Source organism: Cetorhinus maximus, chromosome 13 (genome assembly GCF_964194155.1).
Source record: "Cetorhinus maximus chromosome 13, sCetMax3.hap1.1, whole genome shotgun sequence".
NCBI classification, from domain to species: domain Eukaryota; kingdom Metazoa; phylum Chordata; class Chondrichthyes; order Lamniformes; family Cetorhinidae; genus Cetorhinus; species Cetorhinus maximus.
The window spans coordinates 44,326,570-44,350,292 of NC_135891.1; the positions used below are offsets into that span (position 1 = coordinate 44,326,570).

Here is a 23,723-nt window from a genome sequence, read left to right on the forward strand (position 1 = left end):
TCTGGTCCAACAACACCTCCATTTTAAAATAGTCTACCTTATTTTCCTTTCATGGCCTTACTCCTCTGTATCTCTACCTACTTCAGCCTCCGAAGCCTTTGAGAACTCTGTGCTGTTCTACTTCTGACCTGAGCATCCTTGGTGTTAATTGCTGCACCTTTAGCACCTGTGCTTTCAGCTGTCTTGGCCCTAAGTTCTGGCTTTTCTTCAATAAACCTCTCTACCTCTACTTCTAAGATGCTTCTCAAAATCTCCCTCTTTGACCAAGCTTTTGGTGATCTGTCCTGAGTGCTTTCTGTGGCTCAATGTTAAAAATGTTTTCATTGAAATCGCTATTATAAGCCTTGTGGTCTTTTTGCTAAATTAAAGCCAATATGTGAATGCAAGTTAATGTGCTAAATTGAGAACTGGTTGGAAGGATATAGGCAGAAAGTGGTTATTGATGGATTTAGATTTGCTAGTGGTGTCCTTCACCTTTTTTTAAACTAATTTCCTGGATGTAGATGTCGGGGCATGATCTACAAATTTGTAGATGATGCCAAGATTTTTGGTAGCACTGTAAACAATACAGTTTGAAGTATTTCTTGATATACTTGGAGGTTGAACTCACGACTGACTAACAATGTTTAATTTGGAATAGTGCAGTGTTATGCATGTGGGCAAGACAAATGCTTCACATACATAAACCCCTCAGGAAAAAGCATTGAAAAAGTGGAAGAAAGAGCTGGGCATTCTCTGAAGGTTCGTGAATAATGCTGTAAAGTGGTAGCTAGAGTGAATAAGAGTGCTGGAGTGCATTTATAGAACAATTGATTATAACAAAGGCATACTGTTTTGTCCTTCTACAAGAACTTGATTTGACCTCACTTGGAATATGTCCCATTTTTGGTGTCCTCACATGGTGGATGATGTTGAGAAAAGGTTGTAGAGGAGATCCACTAGTCTCATTCCCAGTTTAAAGCATCATGGTTATCAAGTTAGGCTAAAGAGTTGGGACTCTACACTTAAGACCGGCATTAACTTAAGTGATCTGACTGAGGTTTATAAATGATGAAGAAAATAGTAGTGGTCGAGTTGACTGTTCCAATTAAACAGGTTAGGGAAGACCAGGGACCACAATTTGAAGTTGTGTAAGGCCAAACCTAGGTTAGATGTCAGGAGATGGTTCTTTTCCCAAAGAATAATGGACCTCTTGGGGAGGAAAATAAGGTAAATATTGCAAGAAATTTGGAGCCAGAGTGATCTCGTTGACCAGTTACGATCATCTGGGGGCAGGGTCTCCAGATTTCCCCCAAATTTTCCTGGCTTTTTATCTGGTTTTTCATCTTCCCTAAGTGATAACATGATTTTTGGGTATCAGGGATTTTTGGAACAGATAAGATGAACCAGGGGGTCTTTCTCTGTTGATAAGCTGGTGGCATTGTACTGGACTTCCATTGGTAAATACTTAAGTATTGGCTATGAGAGGCCAATTAATACTGCAGGGTAAAGCTCAAGTCATGCATGACTGATTTACTCATTTTTCTAAATTGATTAGCATACAGTGAATATAATATTTGGTCTTTCAAAATGTGTCGATAAAGTTTACTTAAGGCTTCTTTTGAAGATTAAAGCCCATTATCTTCAAGATAAAGTTATGGCATGGAGAGAACAATAGCTTAAGAATAGAAAGTAGGGAAGAAGAATGAATTAAAACGGGCTCCATGTAGCTGTAGTGTGCTTAAATTGTCTAGGCATAAATGATTTAGACATGTGAAAAGAGAAAATACCAAAGTTAGCCAACATATTTCGTAATTGACCAGCTAAAGAAAAATGTGGAAGTTCACAAAAGGACACAGGAAAGTGGCATAGATGTGGTAAATGCACCTCTTATGTAAGTATCCGTGCTTGGAATATAACAACCACATGTAGGGAAAAATAGCAGAATGGGAATTTACCTCAAATGATAAATTCTTAATGGAGTGAAAGACCATGAATGGCTGTGGGGATGCAGATGCACAGATGTTTAAAAGCAATACAGGAAGTGGAAAAAGCAATACAAAAAAAGAACAATTGTCTGCAGGCCATTGTTGTACCTCCTGTTGCAAAGAGAGTAACTAGCCTAGGAGGTTGTATGATATTTGGTGATATTACTGTTAAATTTATTACTATCCACCTTCCCAATTTGGAACAATCATATTGTACCTGGAAGATGAATAAATGCAAAATTACCCATCAGTGATATGGTCTATTTTAGTAATTGATTGAAATTTATCTTTCACAAAATTCTCTTTCCCTCCATGACTTGGATTATTAGAATTTTCCTTTAAGGGAGGTGTCAATTCTCCCTTCTCTTACTAAAGCTATAGGCTGAAATTTTTCCTGTGGGCTTCAGGACTCTGAGCTCAGGACCAAATGGGGTCCTAACAGTGCGCCAGCACCAGGGTATCTCCAAAGGTGACCTCCTAATTGGCTACCTCCATGCCTTTCCAGTTCCACTAGAAGAGGTACACACTGCTGAGGCAGGTAGGATATCAAGAGGGCGTCCTAACATGGAAACATCCTGGAAGGGGTAAACATAAAGTTTTCAAAGCAGCCAAGCAGGCAGGCCCCTCTGATGGGAGGAAGACTCCTCTGGATGGCTTGTTAAGGCCACAGGGACTGCCTTTCTTATCCACAGCCCCCACTTTGGGGCATGAACCCTCTGGCTTTGATGGCCCCCTGGACCGCCACAGGGAGGCCACTTCCATGGAGCTGGCAGCCTTCACATGCAGCTGACAAAATGCTAGTGGGCCCTCTAATTTGACCTTAACTGGGGTCTTAAATATATTAATTTACTTTGTGCCTGTTTAGCAGGCAGCTGATTTATCACCCTGCCCGCTACTGAAAATCTTCCCCAGTGGCAAAAATGTGTTGGGAAACTGTCCTGACCTGGTTCCATGCTATTTCCCTAGCCATCCCCACTTCCAAGCCTGCCACCAATGTGAATCTTAGGAGTTCTCTACCCCAGAGGGTTGAGGTTGCTCCATCATTGAATACGTTTAAGGCTGGGATAGAAAGATTTTTGGAATCTTAGGGAACTGCAGAATATGGGGACCAAACACAAGTGGAGGTGAAAACCATGATTGTATTGAATGGCGGAGCAGGCTTGACAGGCTATATGATATACCCCTGCTCCTATTTCATGTGTTCTTGTGTTCAACACAGGGATTGGAAAATTCTGCCCTTTGATACTACTTCCAGCAAATGATTGAAGAAATTTCTGAAATAGATTATTTAAGCAGCTAGGAATTCGGAACACCTCATGAATGGTGCATGTGTAAAGTTGTTATACTAGGTGATGGATAATTTTATTGTAATATTTATTGGACCACCACACTGGTAGTTCATTATTCTAAATTAAGGATAAATACCTATGACAGTTTATTTGAAAGATTCAACCATATCATTCTATGACAAAATAATCTATCATTGAGATTTCGAGCAACTTGATCAGCAGAATGTCTGCGTCCATGCAAATCCACTATCGTGTGTGAATCTCCGAACCAAACTTGTGGCTGTTGGGAGGTATGGAGACATACCCACTTAATCTCGAAGAGCTTGGATTCAATTAGGTAAGTGTTGAGATTTAGGAACCTCCTTTTCTCTCCAAACATATGCAAGTGTACTGCTGGATTTTAACTTAATATTGTGTAGTTAACTCTCTCAAAGCATCAATAAACATTGTCCTCCTTGTTCAGTTAGGATTATCCTACATGTTGAAATTTTGCCTTAGTGTCATCAGAACATGTTGGAAAAAATCCCCAGTAACAGTTTTACCCCATGAGAATAGGGTCTGTAACAGGATTGACTCCATTCCAACATCCTAGCACCAGGTATTTTGTCACCGACAAAATCTCTCAAGACAAAAATGTAATCTTTTTCCCCATTGGTACCTCCAAGAAGGATAACTAGTTGTTTAGATGACAACTCCAGATTTGAACACTGTAGATGGAATACAAGAAGCAAAAGTTTGTTCTGAGCACCAACTTTAAAGTAACAATGGCTTAAGTTTAAGAATGGCTTGTTTCGGAAATCTTAAGCGTCTTCACTATCAAGTCAGAGATGGGTTTCTTTTTATCAGGATTCCATAAGCTTTTTGTTCAGTAAATCTCAAAGTCTCTAACTGAATAAATGATGCACTTTAAACAGCAAGAAAGTTTGGTAATATAATCTGCCTTTCCACGCTCATACTGTACTGACATTTTAACATACTAAAATTCAGAATATTTGAGATTAATCATTATAAGAATTGAATCTTTTAAGAACCTAAAACTTCTTTGCTGTCTACAGAATATTTGCAAGTTTAACAGTAAAAAAAAACAGTGCAGCTACTTGGTATGGATCAGTTATCTAAATCTCGCCACTTTATTGCACACCAATATCAAATAACCACTTGTACGAGACAGAAAAAAATAAATGATGCATTTTGACTGCAAATCTTTATACAATATAAACATGGTATAAGCAAAATTATTGAACACAAGCACATTATCTACACTGCCTATTATGGTTGGTTTTGAAAATATTCAGAGAATAGTAATTTCAGTAGTTGAGTTTCGGTTCATGCTGCCTTCGTACCATAACATGTCCACCTTCTCAAAAGCCAAACGACCTTTCTCACCTGCACAATCAGATGAAAGATAATCTAAGCAAGTGTAACAGGACTCCACATGTTGAACATTAAAATACATTTGTCAGGCAGATGTTTCATTAGTTTTACTAATAAATTGGTTAAAATAATTCTGTTCGGGAGAAATTTTGCTGATTTTTCTCCAAAAATGAGTAGTTAACAGTAATGTGCAAGGACTTCATGAAATTGAGTTGCCAATCAAACACAGGAAAATATCCCAGAAGGATAAGGATAAAATGGTTGTTGAACCAAAGGAGGAATTATTAAGATGATTGACCAAAAGCATGATCAAAGAGGGAAGTTTTAAGGAGGGTTTTGAAGGAGGGCGGTAGGTGGAATGACCGAGGAGTTAGGTAAGGATCTCTAGATCATGGAGCCTGTGTACTGGAGGCATAGCTACCAATGACATAGTGATGGGGTTTGCAGAAGAGGCCACAGGAACAGAGTCATGGGGGAGGGGTTGTAGACCTGGAGAAACTGAGATGGGAAGAAGCAAGACTATGATGGTATTAAATTCAAGGACGAGAATTCTAAATTTGAGATACTGAACAAGAGCCAGTGTTGGTCAGTGAGAATAGATGAGATGGATCAGTCAGATCAATAACAGAATTTATGGAGGAAGAGCATTGGAATAGTTGAATCTGCAGCTGACAGGTATGGTGAGTGTTTCTATGATAGATGGGCTTACTTTGGGGTGGAGGCAGGTGATGTTACTAAGGAGGAAATGGGCAGTTTTTTGAGTGGGGGGGTGGTGTTGTTATTTACAGCTCAATTTGGAGCTCGATAGGACACTGGTTACGAGCAGCCTGGTTTAGCCTGAGACTGGACAGGAATGAGGATGGAGCCAGTGACAAAGCCACGGAGTTTGTGCTGGGAACCAAAGATGATGTGTTTTATATTCCCAGTGTTTGGCTGGAGGGAATTACGTCTCTTGAGGGACCAAATGTCAGCCAAGTAATTCATTGTGTGAAATGTGCTGAGGAATGCAAATGCAAATATTGTATTATACAACTTGCACTACAGCTTTATTTCTCATTTTGGTTATCCTATTGGATTTACAATAAGCATTGCACACAAAATGACTTACATGTGAAATGCTGTACTACAGGATGTTGAGTCACATTCTCCCATTTATGTCCTTTTAAATTTTAAGACAAAAATCCAATGCGAATGGCAATACTTAAAGGAGATTTCCCACATGGAAACATATGATAACCATTTTACTGCTGGACCAACCAAGTATACAAACAATGCCATTCAGAAATATTGAAAATGTTTAGATTTGTGGCTCATTCAACAGCTTAGTGAATCAATCCAGAAAAGCAGCTGAACCATCCAAACCAGGAAAGTCTGAGGTTTGATCTTCAAATATGTAAACTGTTCTTGGCTAGGGCAGCAGCAGGAGTTTGTGCTCCTGAGTTAAGCAGAAAGAAATTGGAACTGCTTCTTGCTTTAAATCATCCAGCCAGACAGCTCTGTTAAAATTACTTTAGTTTTAATGTTGAGTGAAGGAGTTAGATTCATTGGTGATGCCCTCTTAATGGAATAGATTACCAAGACTCAGTGGCAAGGTTAACAAATGAATAATAGCCACTTGGATAAGGTATTAGACGGTAACTGGTACTTATTGAAATGTGGTCCAGAAGAAAGATAGCAAATTGATGAGAAAAGAGAATAGAGTTTATATTCCAAGAAAAAACATTACCAAAAGAGTGGAGGACTTCTCTTGCTGTATCACGCACATTCACTCTTTGAGAGCGGCACAAGCTGGCAATCTGTTCAATGCTTTCCACAGCCTTGAAGGAAGAACAAATTGAGATCCCATTTGATATAATTTATTACCTATGTCTAAGAGCAAGTTTAATAGTTCTGTTACAACTTGAATGTTTCCCAACTCTTCATCTGTGTTTGCAACACAAGGCAACTTGATAGTTCAGTAATTTTCATGGGCTACCCACCATGCTTTTTTGTTCACTGAAAGGCAGAATGTATGCTAGTCAGACTTGCTCAGTCTAAAACTACTAACCAGATTTGCTAACAAAAGGTCTACAAATTAGCAAGAAGCTAGAGATATGAATACTTATAAAGCGATTAAATCAATACACTAGAACTTTTAGCTCCAGAAATCATGTCTTAAACAGTGGAGACAGTGGTGTACTGGTAATGTCACTGGACTGGTAATCCAGAAACTGAGACCCATGCTTGGGGGACATGGGTTCAAATGCCACCATGACAGCTGGTGGAATTTGAATTCAGTTAATAAATCTGGAATATAAAGCTAGCTTTAGTAATGGTGGCTAAGACAACTATCACTGATTATTGTAAAAGCCCATCTGGTTCACTAGTGTCCTTTCTTACTTGGTCTGGGCAACAGATGACTCCAGACCTACAGCAATATGGTTGACTCTTAACTTCCCTCTGAAATGGCCTAGCAAGCCACTCAGTTCAAGGGCAATTAGGGATGGGCAACAAATGCTGGCTTTGTCAGTGATGCCCACAACCCATGAAATAATAAAAAAAAAATGTTTGATTAAGCAAGACTTTTGGAATACACAGATTTGTAAATTTCAGAAAAATATTGAATATGGAGGACATTTAATTATTTGAAGTAGACTTGAAAGCAGAACTTCAGCATTGAACCAAGGATTGCTAGTAACTGAATGTCTTTACATTAAAAGATACTTTCACATTGTGGGTATTAAATTTTAGGCATTGACTTCAGCTTTCCAGCCATATCCTTTCTGCTTTCTAGCAGATATATGGAGTGCAATCTGCTGTATCCTGTCTCTATATTCCCCTTCCACTACCCCTTTTTATGCTGCAGAGGTTGACCTCTTGAAATGTTCTCACCCATATCCAGCTGCATACAATGACATTGTGTGATGACAAGAGAAATATAGCCTCCACCGGTGGTCCTCAGATGCCCTTGCTATGCTCTTAACAGCTGACACACCAGCGGGCAAAAGTTGAAAAGGCTTTTGGGGTAACAAAAAGAGGAGCTTGTGCAAGTGCTCTGAGTATGCCCAATCAGTGAAAAAGTAGAAGTTGTCTACCAAAAAACATTCTGGTGGTTCAGCAGCTGCCTCACCATTGCACTATAGCAGCCTCCCCAAGGCCTGCCAAAGGAAGTAATTGGCCCAAGTCAGGCATGTGTTCCCAGCACGGGCAAGGGAACGAGTTTCCCTGGTGCGAGTTATCTCAGTTGGAAACATGGCTGGGATCAGGGTAGATATCTGGGATCAGTGCATGAGCTACCCTCTCAGTCATTGACCTCTGTCACCTCCTAGTTTAGAAAGCCTACGTCTAAAGTATTTCAAGATAATCTCCCTGATTAGTTAAATTAAGGATTAACATTTCAAAGATGACCCACTAGTCCAGTGAAATTTAACAGTCCAATGAGCTCTTTAGTATTTTTGCATTGTCTTTCCCCCCCCCAAGGTGAAAATAAATGATTCCAGCTAATAAAAGGCTTATTTAAATTAACAAAATATTGACCTTTCTGAAACATTCAATGGAAAAGGATGTAATAGCATATTATTGTTTAAAACAAAACAATACTTTGTTCTGCTTATTGGTCCATCTCGTCAGCTTTAAATGTTAACTTTATATGATTTGTATTAATCATCATCTGGCCAGCTCTGCTGACAATGGAAGTTATCTGTATCTATGGATTTATAAAATTACAAAATTAATTATATGCATATAATGATGAGTTTAAGGACTTTTATTTATTTTGAAATAGTTGCAAATCTATTTTGGTGCTGTCAGTAGAAGCACTAAGTGTACAAGACCCTTAACATACCTTTAGTTGTTTAAGTGCCATGCAGGCAGCTCTCTGGAGTTGTGGATCTTTTTCTTGCAAAGTTTCTGTGTAGTAGGCCAAAGCCTGAGAAATGTGAAATTGAACTAGTTAGCCAGTTATAAATTATTAAAATGACAAAAACATTAAACATATTGAATCCACAGCACAAAAAAACCACTGAACTGACATTTAGGCACTATTGATATCATTTTGTGATACACTTGTTAGATTTTGCCAAATTGGGGCATTGTTTCGACTTGTTCGTGCAAGGAGAGATTTTTAAATTTTGTCCACAATGTTGCTGGTGTGTCAGCTGATAAGAGCATAGCAAGGGCATCTGGGGTCCTTGGTGAACAATGGGACAAGTAGTATAGCTCTTTCATCAATGAGATTAGAGAATTATGAAATAAAAGGAAGAATGACTAAGAAGGGTAAATTAGAGTAGGTAAGTTCAATGTCAAATCACGCACAGAAAGAGAAATGGGGAAAGAGTAGATTGAGAGAAAGATGCTTGTCAAATTTAAGTTCCCCTGAACCAATTCGCAATCTGTTGGAATGAGACCCAATACCTGGTTGATTGGCAATCATTAACAATTATCACATCATCAAAGCAATATTTGAGTTAATTACAAGACTTAACTGGCCTTTAAACATGACAAAGTTAATGTGCAAATGCAACACCTTCATAAAAATCATGGGGAGGTTAAACAGCTGATGCTGTTTTCACCAAACTAATGGAGGAGCGGCACAAATCAGCCAGAAACTTGTGGCAATCTGTAATTTGAGGTTTATTTTCCTCACCATGAGATATGGGCTGATTTCCACTTTAATAACAATGTGCACTGTTCGGGTGTCATTATTATTTAACCAAAATCGGGCTCATTATTTTTCAGTGCATTGAAAGCTTTGTTTATGTTTTGATACAAATTCATAATTATAGTTTAATAAGCAATGTGGGGTCTTATTTTCCTGTTTTTCTCTTTGAATATCTCATTTTGTAATAATTTCCTTCAGTGTAGCTTACTTTAAAAAAATTTGCATTTATATAGCGCTTTTCATGATCACCGGATGTCTCAAAGCGCCTTACAGCCAGTGAAGTAGCTTTTGAAGTGTAGGCACTGTTGTAATATAGGAAATATTATGGTTCTTTAATAAATATCTGTGGAAACCTATTTTTATTATAAATAAGAGGCTTTTTATGCCTTTATCCGCTCATTTTAAACATCTATTTTATGAGGAAGCTAAAATAGGTAAATGGGAGTGTTGTGAGTTCAACTTTTTCATACTTTTTCATATTCAAACTGTACCTTACATAAACTAAATGTTATTAATAGCTTTTAGTTCCAGTTGGCTGATTTACATTATTCACAAATCAGGCTAAATAAAACAATAAAATTAACATTTTTGTCCTTTTTAAAATACAATTTATTAACAGAATAAGAACAATCAATGCTTACCTTTGCTCTAAAAATGTTATTTCCTAAAGCACTACGAAGGAATGAGGTTACGACATGTGTGACCTTGGGGTTCTCATCTAACTGAAGAATACAGATTGAGTGCAAGGTTTGATGCAGAGGCTGTAGCTCAGAGATTAGCTTTTCTTTTAACTTTTTCAGTGTCTTCATCTTCTGTGCTGCTTGTAGAGCTTCAGGGAGAAATACTAAAAATATAAAAAGAGTAAAAGAATAAAAAAATGAAATGCAATCTGCGAAGTTTTAAATAATTCAGGTTATTCTTTCGTTTTTAGGATTCTCTCTTTTTAAAAATTCTCATTTTCTATGTACGTTCTAAAATTAGAAAAAGGAGCAGGAGTAGACCATTCAGCTCCCTGAGCCTGCTCCACCGTTCAACAAGATCATAGCTGATCGGATTCTAGCCTTTCCTGCCTGCCTGCCCCCAAAACCCTTGAGTCCCAAATCAATCAAAAATCTGTCTAACTCAGCCTTAAATATTTTCAATAGGGAGATGATGGCATGGGGGTAATGTTACAGGGCTAGTAATCCAGCAACACAGAATAATGCTCTGGACGCATGGGTTCAAATCCCATCATGGCAGCTGGTGGATTTTAAATTCTATTAATTAAATTTGGAGTTGAAAGCTCATCTCAGTAATGGCTGCCATGAAACTATGACCAATTGTCATAAAAACCCATCTGGTTGAAGAGGATCAAGAAGCTTGGTGATCACATCACCAACCTGAAGAGACTGGGAGCCCTTGAGAATGGCATAGGAGAGAACCTAAACAAAAACAGAATTACCTGGAAAAACTCAGCAGGTCTGGCAGCATCGGCGGAGAAGAAAAGAGTTGATGTTTCGAGTCCTCATGACCCTTCAACAGAACTGAGTAAAGTTAGGAGAGGGGTGAAATATAAGCTGGTTTAAGATGGGGGGAGAGAAGTTGGGGTGGGGGTGGTTGTAGGGACAAGCAAGCAGTGATAGGAGCAGATAATCAAAAGATGTCACAGACAAAGGAACAAAGACATGTAAAAGGTGATGATATTATCTAAGAGAATGTGTTAATTAAGAATGGATGGCAGGACACTCAAGGTACAGCTCTAGTGGGGGTGGGGTGGAAAGACTGACAGGGCATTACAGTTATAGATTTAAAAATAATGGAAATAGGTGGGAAAAGAAAAATCTATATAAATTATTGGAAAAAACAAAAGGGAGGGGGAAGAAACGGAAAGGGGGTGGGGATGGGGGTGGGGATGGGGGAGGGAGTTCAAGATCTAAAGTTGTTGAATTCAATATTCAGTCCGGAAGGCTGTAAAGTGCCTAGTCGGAAGATGAGGTGCTGTTCCTCCAGTTTGCGTTGGGCTTCACTGGAACAATGCAGCAAGCCAAGGACAGACATGTGGGCAAGAGAGCAGGATGAAGTGTTAAAATGGCAAGCGACAGGGAGGTTTGGGTCTTTCTTGCAGACAGACTGCAGGTGTTCTGCAAAGCGGTCGCCCAGTTTACGTTTGGTCTCTCCAATGTAGAGGAGACCGCATTGGGAGCAATGAAGTAGACTAAGTTAGGGGAAATGCAAGTGAAATGCTGCTTCACTTGAATGGAGTGTTTGGGCCCTTGGACGGTGAGGAGAGAGGAAGTGAAGGGGCAGGTGTTGCATCTTCTGCGTGGGCATGGGGAGGTGCCATAGGTGGGGGTTGAGGAGTAGGGGGTGATGGAGGAGTGGACCAGGGTGTCCCGGAGGGAACGATCCCTATGGAATGCCGCCAGGGCGGGTGAAGGGAAGATGTGTTTGGTGGTGGCATCATGCTAGGGTTGGCGGAAATGGCGAAGGATGATCCTTTGAATGCGGAGGCTGGTGGGGTGATAAGTGAGGACAATGCTTGCTGCATTGTTCCAGTAAAGCCCAACGCAAACTGGAGGAACAGCACCTCATCTTCCGACTAGGCACTTTACAGCCTTCCGGACTGAATATTGAATTCAACAACTTTAGATCTTGAACTCCCTCCCCCATCCCCACCCCCTTTCCATTTCTTCCCCCTCCCTTTTGTTTTTTCCAATAATTTATATGGATTTTTCTTTTCCCACCTATTTCCATTATTTTTAAATCTATACCTGTAATGCCCTGTCAGTCTTTCCACCCCACCCCCACTAGAGCTGTACCTTGAGTGTCCTGCCATCCATTCTTAATTAACACATTCTCTTAGATAATATCATCACCTTTTACACGTCTTTGTTCCTTTGTCTGTGACATCTTTTGATTATCTGCCTCTATCACTGCTTGCTTGTCCCTACAACCACCCCCACCCCAACTTCTCCCCCCCCCACCCACCCACCTTAAACCAGCTTATATTTCACCCCTCTCCTAACTTTACTCAGTTCTGTTGAAGGGTCATGAGGACTCGAAACGTCAACTCTTTTCTTCTCCGCCGATGCTGCCAGACCTGCTGAGTTTTTCCAGGTAATTCTGTTTTTGTTTTGGATTTCCAGCATCCGCAGTAGTTTTTTGTTTTTATATAGGAGAGTACCTGTTTGACAAACTCGCCCCGGGGGAGAGTGACTGAACTGACTGCAGGGAGCAAGCTTGGGCTGGCACTATTTGTACAATTGTGTATGAGACCCCGTCTTGTGGACATTGATGGCTTGGGCATTTGTACAAAGATCTGAGATCTTCAATGTGAAATAAACTGGATCTTGGACTGGGGAAAAGAAAAAAAGCTTTAGGGAAGGAAATTCACCACCCATACCTGGTCCCACCTACATTTGACTCCAGACCCACATCAAAGTGGTTGACTCTTAATTGCCCTCTGAAATGGCCTAGTAAGCCATTCAGTTCAAAGGTATTTAGGGATGGGCAACAAATGCTAGCCTTGCCAGCAACACCGCTATTGTATGCATCTCCACTGCTGTCTGGGGAAGAGAATTCCAAAGCCTAACAACCTCAGAGAAAAAAATCCTCCTCTTCCCTGTCTTAAATGGAAGACCCCTTACTTTAAGACACTAGTTTTAGACCCACATTTCCTTCACATCAAACTGAATGTGAAATTCTATCATGTTCTGATCACTCTTGCCTAGAGGATCCTTTACTGTGAGGCCATTAATCCTGTCTCATTACACATTGCCAGGTCCAGTATAACCTGGTCCCTGGTTGGTTCTAGAATGTATTGTTCTAAGAAACTGCCCCAAATATACGCTATGAACTCCTCCTCCAGACAACCTTTGCCAATTTGATTCATCCAAACTATATGAAGATTAAAATTACCCATAATTATTGCAGTATCTTTCTTACAGCTCTCCATTATTTCTTTATATGCAATGTAGCTACCATTAAGGGACCTAGAAACTATTCTTACCTTCCTTTTGCTGTTTCTTATCTCAACCCAAACTAATTCTACATCTTGATCTTCCAAACCAAGATCTTTACTCACTACTGTACTGATCTCATCCTTTCTGTCAAATATTCTTGAATATTCAGGACCCAGCCTTGGTGACCTTATAACCATATCCATTTAATGGTTAACATATCATACTCATTTATTTCCATTTGTGCTAGCAGGACATCAATCTTGTTGTGAATGCTATGAACATTCAGATAAATAACATTTAATTCTGCCTGTTTGCCATTTTTTTTCCTACTCTGGCATTACTTGTTGGTACATTCCTATGTTTGTGTGCTCAGTGCCTTCCTATCATACTCTGGTTATCGTTACCCATAATGTTACCCTGCATTAATGCCTTGTTGTTTCTCTTTAATTTTCCAAATCTCCCCTCACGTAAACACTCCCCCACCATCCACTAAGTGTTTATTCATAGTCATACAGGTTTTGTGGTCATGCAGTTACTGTTATTTATGTACAGGCGTCTGAATTAATTTCAAACTCAATCAGCTAAACTGTATGAATGTAACAAAACAAAATCAGCTGGTAAGGTGGTGGCAGGGGTGGGCACGGATGTTTGCTCATTGTTCAAATACTCTGGTTTTGTTCAGATGAGCTTGAATTCAGCACCCTAATCTAATCATTGGGAAACATCATCCTTTTTAATTAGTGACTAATCCTATATTCTGTTATGGAGCAATTTTTAAAAATCAAGAACAAAAAAATGGTTTCTACCAATTCATCATAGTCTGCGCCCACCCTTTCCCAGCTGTTTTATTGAAAATCATGTTAGCCAATGCTTCTGCTCCTCCCACATAATTAACAATAACTTGCAATGCATCAACAACACTGCTCAAAACTGGTGCAATTTGCACCGGGATCACCGATTACACCCAAAAGGGAAACATCCATGTATGTAATTGTATTTGCAACAACATAGAACAAACATTCCAAGGTGCATCACTGAGGCATAATTAGACATAAAATAGACACCAAGCCAAAGGAAGAAATATTCAGATGGCTGACCAAAGAATATGTGACTGCTTGTGATAAGCATGGACAAATTAAATAGCAGGGGTATTGAGTACAAAAGCAATGAAGTTATGCTGAGCCTTTATAAAGTTCTGGTTAGGCCACAACTACAATTTTGCATCCAGTTCTGATCACATTTTAGGATGGATGTGAAGGTCCGTAAAAGGTGCAGAGAAGATTGACCAGAATGGTCTCAGGGATGAGGGATTATAGCCACTGTGTTAGGTTGGAGAAGTTGGGGCTGTTCTCCTTGGAACACAGGAGAGATTTGATAAAGGTGTATAAGATTATGACAGGTTTAGATAAAGCAAAAGTATTCCAATTAGCTGATGGTACAAGGACTAGGGGACACAGATTTAAGATTTTGGACAAGAGATGCAGGGATAATGTGAGGAAGCACTTTTTTTTAATGCAGCTAATGCTAATGACCTGGAACAGTTGCCAGTGAGGGTGGTTGAAGTGGAAAGCAGCAGTGATTTCAAAAGGAAATTGGATGGGCATTCAAGGGAAATAAACTTGCAGAGCTATGGAGATGGAGTGGGAGAATGGGACTGACTGGATTGCTCTGCAGGGAGCCAGCATGAATTTGATGGTTCGAATAGCTTCCTTCTGTGCCCTTATTAAATAATGTGTAAAAAAAAAATAGAATTTTAAGTGCAATGTATATTCAGCCCAAATTGAGTTCCAACAATCTTTTGCACTGTTTTAGAAAGAAAACATTGTGCTAGATGATGGCCTACCACAAAATTGGCCATGCTCCCAGGCTGAATAAATCACCAATACAAGCCTCCACTAATTGTTCTCATTTGTGGGCCTTAATAAATTAGCTGGATAATTTTTTTTTAGGCACAAGGACACTAATACGAGTCTTATAAAGGGTTGTAAACATATTCTAATTTATTAAGAAACTGACTACAGGACCCCAATATAAATAGCAAATAGATCTGTATGGAATTTAAAAAATAATTTTCAATTATTTCAAATTGGAGTTCCTCAAAAGTAGTGGACAAGATACTGATTAAAATGTTTATTTTTATGATAAACCCCATTTTCCGCTGCCTTAATCAACCGCACCACTCTTAAATATGTCAAGGAACAGCTTTTCAAGCAAAATTTAAAAGAAAAATTTTGTTCTAAAATGCTACTTTGATTGTGTTGGCATTTGGCAGATTTAGTTTGGTGTCATGCAAATGAATTTCAGCTGAAACCTGAGGAAGAAAAACACTTATCAAAACTGGCGCAATTTACACCTGAATCGTTTCACCCAAAGTAGAAACTGTAGCCCAATCTATTTAATTTATGTAATTGAGTTTGCAACTTTTGTCTGGAAGAAGCGGTAGAATTTATTAATTGATGCATGCATGGGTCTTCATGGAAATTATTCTGTCGTGCTGTCAGAGATAAAATATCTCTAATCTGATGCTTAATTATAAACCTGTTTGGCTTCTATCCATAATATAAAAGCAAAATACTGCAGATGCTGGAAATCTGAAACAAAAACAAAAATTGCTGGCAAAACTCAGCAGGTCTGACAGCATCTGTGGAGAGAAAGACAGAGTTTTCACGTCCTTTTCAAGAAGAGCCATAAGGACTCAAGCTCTGTCTTTCTCTCCACAGATGCTGTCAGACCTGCTGAGCTTTTCCAGCAATTTTTGTTTTGGCTTCTATCCATAGCTTGTTCCTGTGGAAGGTGGAAGCTTCTCAACACTCTGGAAAATACTGAGATTATTTCACTTTTCCTAATCTCTTTCAGGTTAATTCCCAGATATTAGTGAGGAAGTCCTGCTTTACAGATGTGGTAGAGATGCCATTGTTATTGTGTGGTGACTGTATGTGTAAATAGTCCAAAAGCCAAACTTAAAACCTGAAGTTCCTTTTTAATTGCTGAATCTTAAAATGCTGAAGACTCCAAGGATGCACATATTTTCATCCACATATTTTTAATGACAACTCATGACATAATTGTGTGGTTTAACCTGTGCAGTAACAGCTGTAAATATTCCAAGTAGTGGTTTGTGTCATATAATCTGCTTACAGCTAGTAGATCTATATACATTGAATCCTATCATATAATAATATTTGTACAATGCTGTAAATTGTTGTACATACAAACCGATATGTGAAACTAAGGAGCAAATCGTTATCGTTTTCATTTTGCTAATTAGTAGTGTAAAGTTTTTCGTTTATGGCTTTTGCAACTTTTTGTGTCACAGATTAGATTTCACTGCACATCGTATTTGCCATGTGTAATGTGGGTAATGCATGGGCATCACAGTTTAAGTTATGACTAAAAAATGATATGTTTTGGTTGAACTCACTAATATTTAGGAGTCAGGAGGCAGATAAGAGTGTGTAGGCGTCGGGTCTTATGAAAGTGTCAAACTCTTGGTAACATTGATTAACGTTAGATCTGGAGTACAGACACAATTCTACAGTGCTTTGAGATGTTATAGCTATGGTATGTTTAAACTTCAGTCTCAATCCACTGAAATTTGTTTCATGCATTTATAACTTGGCACAACTGCAGCTAAATATCTAGTAGTTCAAATATAAATGCATTCGTTCATAAATTTTCTGTTAAATCAAGAGCCACACAAAAGTTTCAGTACAAGCAAATAGCTTTTTCCTCCTACCTTCCTTTGCAAGTCTGGTCAGATGTGTTCCCAGCTGAGTAATATTGTACTTTTTGACATAGTTGAAAAACTGGAAGACTGTCACCACTTCCTCTGAGACATTAGGACACAGCAGTAATTCACAACAGCTGACAATCTGGTACAAAAGTGTTCTGAATACTTACAAAAACATGAAAATAGTGAAAATTTAAAGATTTTAATACCTTATCTCAGACTGCAATTGAGAAGTGCTCTTTGACCATGTAAGATCAACTAGAAATTCATTTGTGATCAGCCTTCAAAAAGGAATTCATCCTTGTAACATTTTAATGGGGGGAGAGTCATCCAACTATGGGCAATGGCTTGACTCTCACTATAATGGTTCCTATAGAGCCCTGTCTGTGATATTAGGCAATTAGTGTAAGTTTCTCCTTTTACAGAGTTCATGAACTTTGCCACAAGACAAGGAAAGATTAATCTATGACCAAGGACAGGCGAAGTATGATTTGTGTATGAATAGAAAAGGTTACATTTCTGTAAAATGATCGCAGACCTTGGTAATTCATTTCCGTTTCAGCTGACATAATTTAATTGTCCATTCCAGACTAATCCACTCTGACACATTGCTGACTTGAATAATAATGTTTCTGACTTTTTTGTTTGTTGAGTTTCTCTAAAACAGCCAAATAATGTTAACAATAACATTAATAATGTTTGACTTGGGCCTGTATCTATCAAGTTAGCATGATTAAATTTGACAACCACTCAGTTTCAATAAATGGTATATTCTCTGCTGTGTGTAACATAATAGCTGTTCTTGTCTGTCGTAACTTCTGTAGTTTACTCCTACTGCCATCAGAAGGACACATACTCTCATGGTTTCAACACAGAAGTTGTTTGTTGAGTCAAAGAATGGCACATCATTTTAGAAAACATTTAGCTACGATACTCTCTGCCCTTCTCCCTCGCCATAAACATTTAATGAAGAGAATAACTTCATAAGACTGTAGAAATGCAAAGCAAGTTAATCATCATTGAATGAGAAAGGGCAGGTTAATTCTGATCCCTTCATATGTACAGGCCTGTTCATACATTTTATGTTTGTATTTGGAAATCCAATTTGTGCAGTCTTTTTTTTAATATAGCTGAGTAGCAATGATTACCTTGACCTTTGGCTCAATAGGTTTTATATAAAGGTAATGCAAAAACTTTCTGCAATTTTTATTTTGTTACTAGGATTCTGAGTAGTAGAACCACCACAAAAGTGGGATTTAGTAACAAAAATAGACAATTAATATTTAAGCAAAAGTGTGGGGTCAATATTTCCCTGGTACATTCCCCATGGCAATACCTCAGCTGATTTTCCAACCAATCAGTGCCCTTTTCTCATGCAGTATAAATTGCTCCTCCCTTTGAAATTTGGCATTCTTACATCTGTCCTGATGAGTGCAAGATAGAAAGCTTCGACAGCATATCTCTCTTTCCAGCAACAATTAATGTTTAATATTGGGGCCTCAATTTTCATGCTATTTATTAGTGACTTAGTGCATAAATTACCAAAAGCAAAAAACAAGTATATACTGAAAATCTAAAAACACAAACAGAAAATGCTGGCAATACTCAGCAGGTCAGGCAACCGCTAGGGAAAGAGAAACAGATGTTTCAGGTCAATGACCTGATGAAAGGTTAACTCTATTTTTCTCTCTCCATAGTTACTGCCTGACCTGAGTGTTTCCAGCATTTTCTGCTTTATTTGCAATCGAGAGCAATATATCCAAGTTTGCTAATGATCCAATGGTTTATGTCATAGTGTAAACAGGAACATAAAATGGTCAAGACATTGATAGTTAAAGTGAGGGGTAAAAATGTGATACAAGGATTTCAATGCAGTTAAGAGTAAGGTCACCAATTTTAACCAAAGAAGATTAGATCAAAGCATTATTTAAATAATGAAAAGTTAGGAATAGGGATGATCCAAATGACATAAATGGTCATGTACACAGGACACAAATGTAGTGGTCAGGTGCAAAAAAATCAAAGGTTAATGAAATATTAACCTTGATACCTAGCAGGTTAGAATATAAAAGAGAGGAAGTTTGGCTACAGCTCTATAAAACCTTTGTTTAGGCCACACCTGGAGAACTGTGTAGAGTTCTGGGCTCAAAGGGTTAATTTTTGAGGAAAATTTACATAAACAAGCCTTGTATTCCCTGGAATATAGAAAGTTAAAGGGTTATTTGTTGAGGGTTTGGGGTTTTGAAAGGATTAATGGGGTAGATGGGGAAGAAACCTTTCCTGTGGTGAGATAGTGTAGGACAAGAGGATATAACCTTTAAATCAGAGCCAGGCTATTCAGGAGTGGAGCTAAGAAACATTTCTTTAAAAAGGATATTAGATATTAGCTCAAACAATAATTTTAAGTTTTAGGTTGGTTGATTTCTTCCAGTGAAGAGTATGAAGGAATATGGAGCGACATTGGGTTAGGATATGGGTCAGTCATGATCGACTTGAATGGTGGAACAGGTTTGAGCAGCTGAATGGCCTATTCCTATTCATATGTTCCTAAATAAAATTCCAGTCACATGAATAAGCAAATTACATGTTTATTTCTCCCATCAATTCGCATTAATTTTTACAAGAGAGGACACAAGAAAGTATCTTAACTTCCTTTTGTCTTTATTCTTTTGTGAGAATTATGAATATTTTTGCGCAAGTCATCAATGGTTCAATTGGAGCCCTGAACAGGGGAAGTTATTGAACATATTAGTTGAAAGAAGTTGAATAACTGGATAAAGTCAATCTTGAAGCTTATTTAATCCCCCACCCCCCAAACCAGGCCACATTTCTTGAATGGTGGCATTAATACAAAGAGTGTTTTTGACATATTTTTAAATTTATCCTGATGCAATTGCATGCTAAAATAAACTCAAAGTAGCTATTACCTCAATGTTCAAACTTTTTGACATTGTAGTAATTGTCACATGATAGATATATCAGAAATTCCACTCCAGACAACCTGTTAAATGGAAACTAAGCATAGCTTACCTCTTTCTGTCTGTCCTGGGTACCTTGCAGCCACTTTCTGCGTATAACAATTTCTTAGTTGCATCAGGAACTTCTCAGCTGATAAATATAAAAGACAGTCTGTCTCTGTACATTTGCCCCAGAACGACAGGACTGATTTCCCCACCTTTGATTTTGGAATGACTGAAATCAAAATATTAAAATGCAATTAGCATTAGAATAACTTCTGAGAGGAGCTTTAAATACTGCTGTTCATCTTTCAGTGCGATAGAAATTTCAATGTCGATGTTGGTTCGTAATGAGACATCCTTTCTTTTTTTTAACTAAAACACAATGCCCCTAACATCTTCCACTGGATTCCGCGTGTCACGGGAATTTCCATTTACTAATAAACTTAATGGAGTAAAGTGGTAATTGACCCTATATATCCTAGAGTGTTTCCCAGATTAAAGCTACCACATACTACTTCTAGAGTGGCTCACGTTATGTTGCTGATTGTTCAAAGAATAATATTGTCAATAATTCTAAATTGCTTATGCAGACTGTATTTATAAGTAGGCAACAAGAGAGGAATGTTGAGTGATGAACTCCTAGAATGCATAAATCATGTGCTAGAACATGCTTTGAATATCTTTGTTAGGTGATCATCCTGTAAACTGCACCTAAGGACTGTAACAAAACTTGAAATGCTTCAACAGAAAAAAGGAAGAAAATGAAGATCAATTATGGACAAGCTATCAAACAACACAACTTAAAGGGAGTGAAAATCAGTGCTGAAATTCTTTTTAAAAATATAGATTCAAGCGTCAATATAGTTTGACGAAGCCAAACTCAATTAATTCAATCTTAGTAGGTAAAAGATATCTAGCTCAGTATTTCTTGTGCCTTTCCAGATTCATAGGGCTTAATCTTCCACAGTTGTGCAAAGCATATGACCTTCTTTCATTCTAGTTTCATGGTTTTCTGGTGCCACTTGGCTATAGTAGCTACAGTAAGTAAGACTTTAATCATTTGAAGTTTTGAATATAATCTCTAACATTTATCGTTCTAAATTTCCTTGTAACATATCACATTTTCAACCCTTTAGGTTTTTTCCTTCTAATTTCTAAAGCTAAACATTGTTAGTATTGCAGCCCTGATATACAATAGCACAAGTTGTACCCACAAAATCTGATCTGGGTTCCTAATGTCAGTTATGCTTTTGCAAAGAGCTAGATGTCAAGGATTTCCCCACAGGGAATGAGAAGGAAACAATCTGAGAGTCATCCCAGACTGCTGTCCATCCTCACAAGCAGCCAAATAAAAATTGCCATTGAAGAGCTGTTGAGCCAAGAAGCCAATCTGCTCCCCCCACACAGAGCTAAAGACTTACATTTATACAGCGCCTTTGACCTTAGGCTCTTCTATTTACAGCAGTTAAGTACTTTTTTTAAAAAAGTACAATCATTGTTGTAATGTCTGCAGCAATCAATTTTGTTTAGACAATGGCAAATTATTGATATGCTTTTAGGTTTTAGTCTCTGGAACCACAGGATTGAAAAATAAGGAAATACAACATTTTTTTAAGAGTAATATACATTTTTAAATGATTCATCCAGATATTGTTCCATCTAATCAGGATATGCATTCTCCTGTAAGAACCGATTTGTATTGATCAAAGTTAATCATGAAAAATAAGCCAAATGGAATAGATCTGGTATTTCAATAAAAAGAAACTAATCATTCAAGCAATTTAAAGTAATCAACTACAATGTGCCTCATAAAATATATACTTTTTATTTTATAAGGACATTTTTAGAAAACCATATTAAATAGTCATGGACAAGGAAATCTGAATATCCATAATAAACACTAAGACCGTATCTAATGTTAGAAAAACTTGTGCTTTGAAGCCTTAAAAGCCATTACAAAATTAGCCAGGGGGTTGAATTCTATAAATTGAAAATAGGATTTCCTATGCCTGTAATTCTTGCGAAGCCCTGGTATATTTCCTGTTTCTTATAATACGTTATCCCTCTTATTTCAAAAAACCTGAATCTAACCTATAGTAAATATTTTTTTGTTATATAAATCTTCCTCCCCATAGCACAACTTTTGAATGCTGCTCATCGCTAAATCTTGACACACTTATCCATAACTATGGTCATTTCATACAAACCTTCTTCCACTGATTTAATATTCCCTGACTTCTCATGACAAATGAGAGCTAGATTCTCCAACACCAGGATCTGTTGAGAGAGCTCCTCTAATATGCAATTCTGAAGGACAGCTGCACAGCCAGTTGATGTAAATCTCTGAAATATAAATCAAATTGTGAGCCCCAAGAAGCAAGTTAGCATAGCCCCTGTGTTTTAAAAATGAGATACATTAAACATTATGAATTTTATTATATTTATTCATTGTCCTTTGTGCACAGAATTAACATTACACAGTTCTCAATCTTCTAAAGCAACATGAGTTGAGTTATGCAGTATAGGAAACCAAAAGTTCAAATTATATAGTGATTTGCATACTAGCAATCTCAGAAGTTTTTGTAACCCAGTTAAAAAGGATTCAATCTTTCACTCATGGCAAAAAGATTATAAACACCCCGAGATTCCTTTGAACTCCTCTGCCCCTATATGTGCCATAAGTGAGATAACATTTACATAGAATGTCAAAATCTGGTTCAACCTGAGACAGTGGCCAGAGATGGGATAGTATTAGTGGTAAAGGTATGGAGTTTGTGATGGGTACTGAAGATGATGACTTGAATATTTCAAACATTTTAGTGTGAAGAAATAACAGCTCATCCAAGTTTGGAAATGGGGTAGGCAGTCTTATAGCACAGTTCTAGTGGTGGAGAGCTGGAATTGGATATCATCTGCATACATGTTTGGGGTGATGTCACCAAACGACAGCATAGAGATGAGGCAAAGAGGGACCTTGGATCTATGGAGGTCTGCTAGAAAAAGAGGCATTTCTAGAGCTGGCCTGGTTACATCTGGATAGGTAGGAGTAGAACCAAGTGAAATCAGTCTCACCAAGCTGAACGTTAGGAGAGGATTATCTAGCCAAGCATGCTAAAGACTTCAGAGGGATAAGGAAAGATAATACACTACTGCCAATGTCATAGAGGGTGTCCTGACCTAACTCTTGGAGCTAGTGAATTCTTTCTTTTAACTAGTGGACCTGGATTTTCACCGAGTCAGGGTGACTCGGGACCCCTTTAAAAATGGCAGATGGGTCCCGATTCTGGGATTCCCACCCCATTCCCAGGCTGTCTAATTTTCAGGAGTGCAATTAATGGATGCGGGCTGCTTCCTGTCAGAAGCATGCATCTGGCACTCCGGACCTGGCTGGTTCCATTGCGGAGATGTGTATTTCCTACTTCCCAACAATTTTCATGGAATCGGGCCAGGTTTTTAAAGGGTCATGGTTCATAGTCCCTTAGGGGTGTCATGAACACTAGCATGCATGAGAGGACCTTTTAAAAGGTAAGTTCAAAAAGGACCCCTCATGCCCCCTATATCTGTGATATTTCATTAGCATTCTGTATGTTCATATTTTAAGACTTGAAAATCCTTGTGAAACTTCAGTTAGTCTGAAATGGAAAATGTAAAACATTTATTTTTCTTATGCTTTCAAAAGGAATTAGAATTAATATGTTCAGAATGTACAGGTTTTGTAAACGAAAATGAAATAAAACATGATGTCAGATCAGTCCATAAAGAGAACTACTACTTATATAGATTTGCCAAGACATGAAGAAAAATTGAGTAATAACAAAAATTC

The 23,723-nt window shown here is 38.1% G+C and overlaps 1 protein-coding gene across 6 annotated transcripts in view; it reads right to left on the reverse strand.

Moving 5' to 3' along the window:
* Positions 1–4,363: 4,363 nt before the first annotated feature.
* The window catches only part of ripor3 (RIPOR family member 3), a 295,541-nt gene continuing 276,181 nt past the window's right edge, over positions 4,364–23,723 (reverse strand). For all 6 annotated transcript variants that reach the window (XM_078555330.1, XM_078555329.1, XM_078555332.1 and 3 more), the window contains 7 exons: positions 22,108–22,243; positions 19,971–20,132; positions 16,947–17,105; positions 9,911–10,113; positions 8,454–8,537; positions 6,357–6,447; positions 4,364–4,642 (listed from right to left, as the gene is read on the reverse strand). In XM_078555330.1, coding sequence (XP_078411456.1) covers positions 4,548–4,642; positions 6,357–6,447; positions 8,454–8,537; positions 9,911–10,113; positions 16,947–17,105; positions 19,971–20,132; positions 22,108–22,243 — 930 coding nt within the window. In that variant the 3' untranslated portion in view covers positions 4,364–4,547. The remainder of the gene's footprint in view (positions 4,643–6,356; positions 6,448–8,453; positions 8,538–9,910; positions 10,114–16,946; positions 17,106–19,970; positions 20,133–22,107; positions 22,244–23,723) is intronic.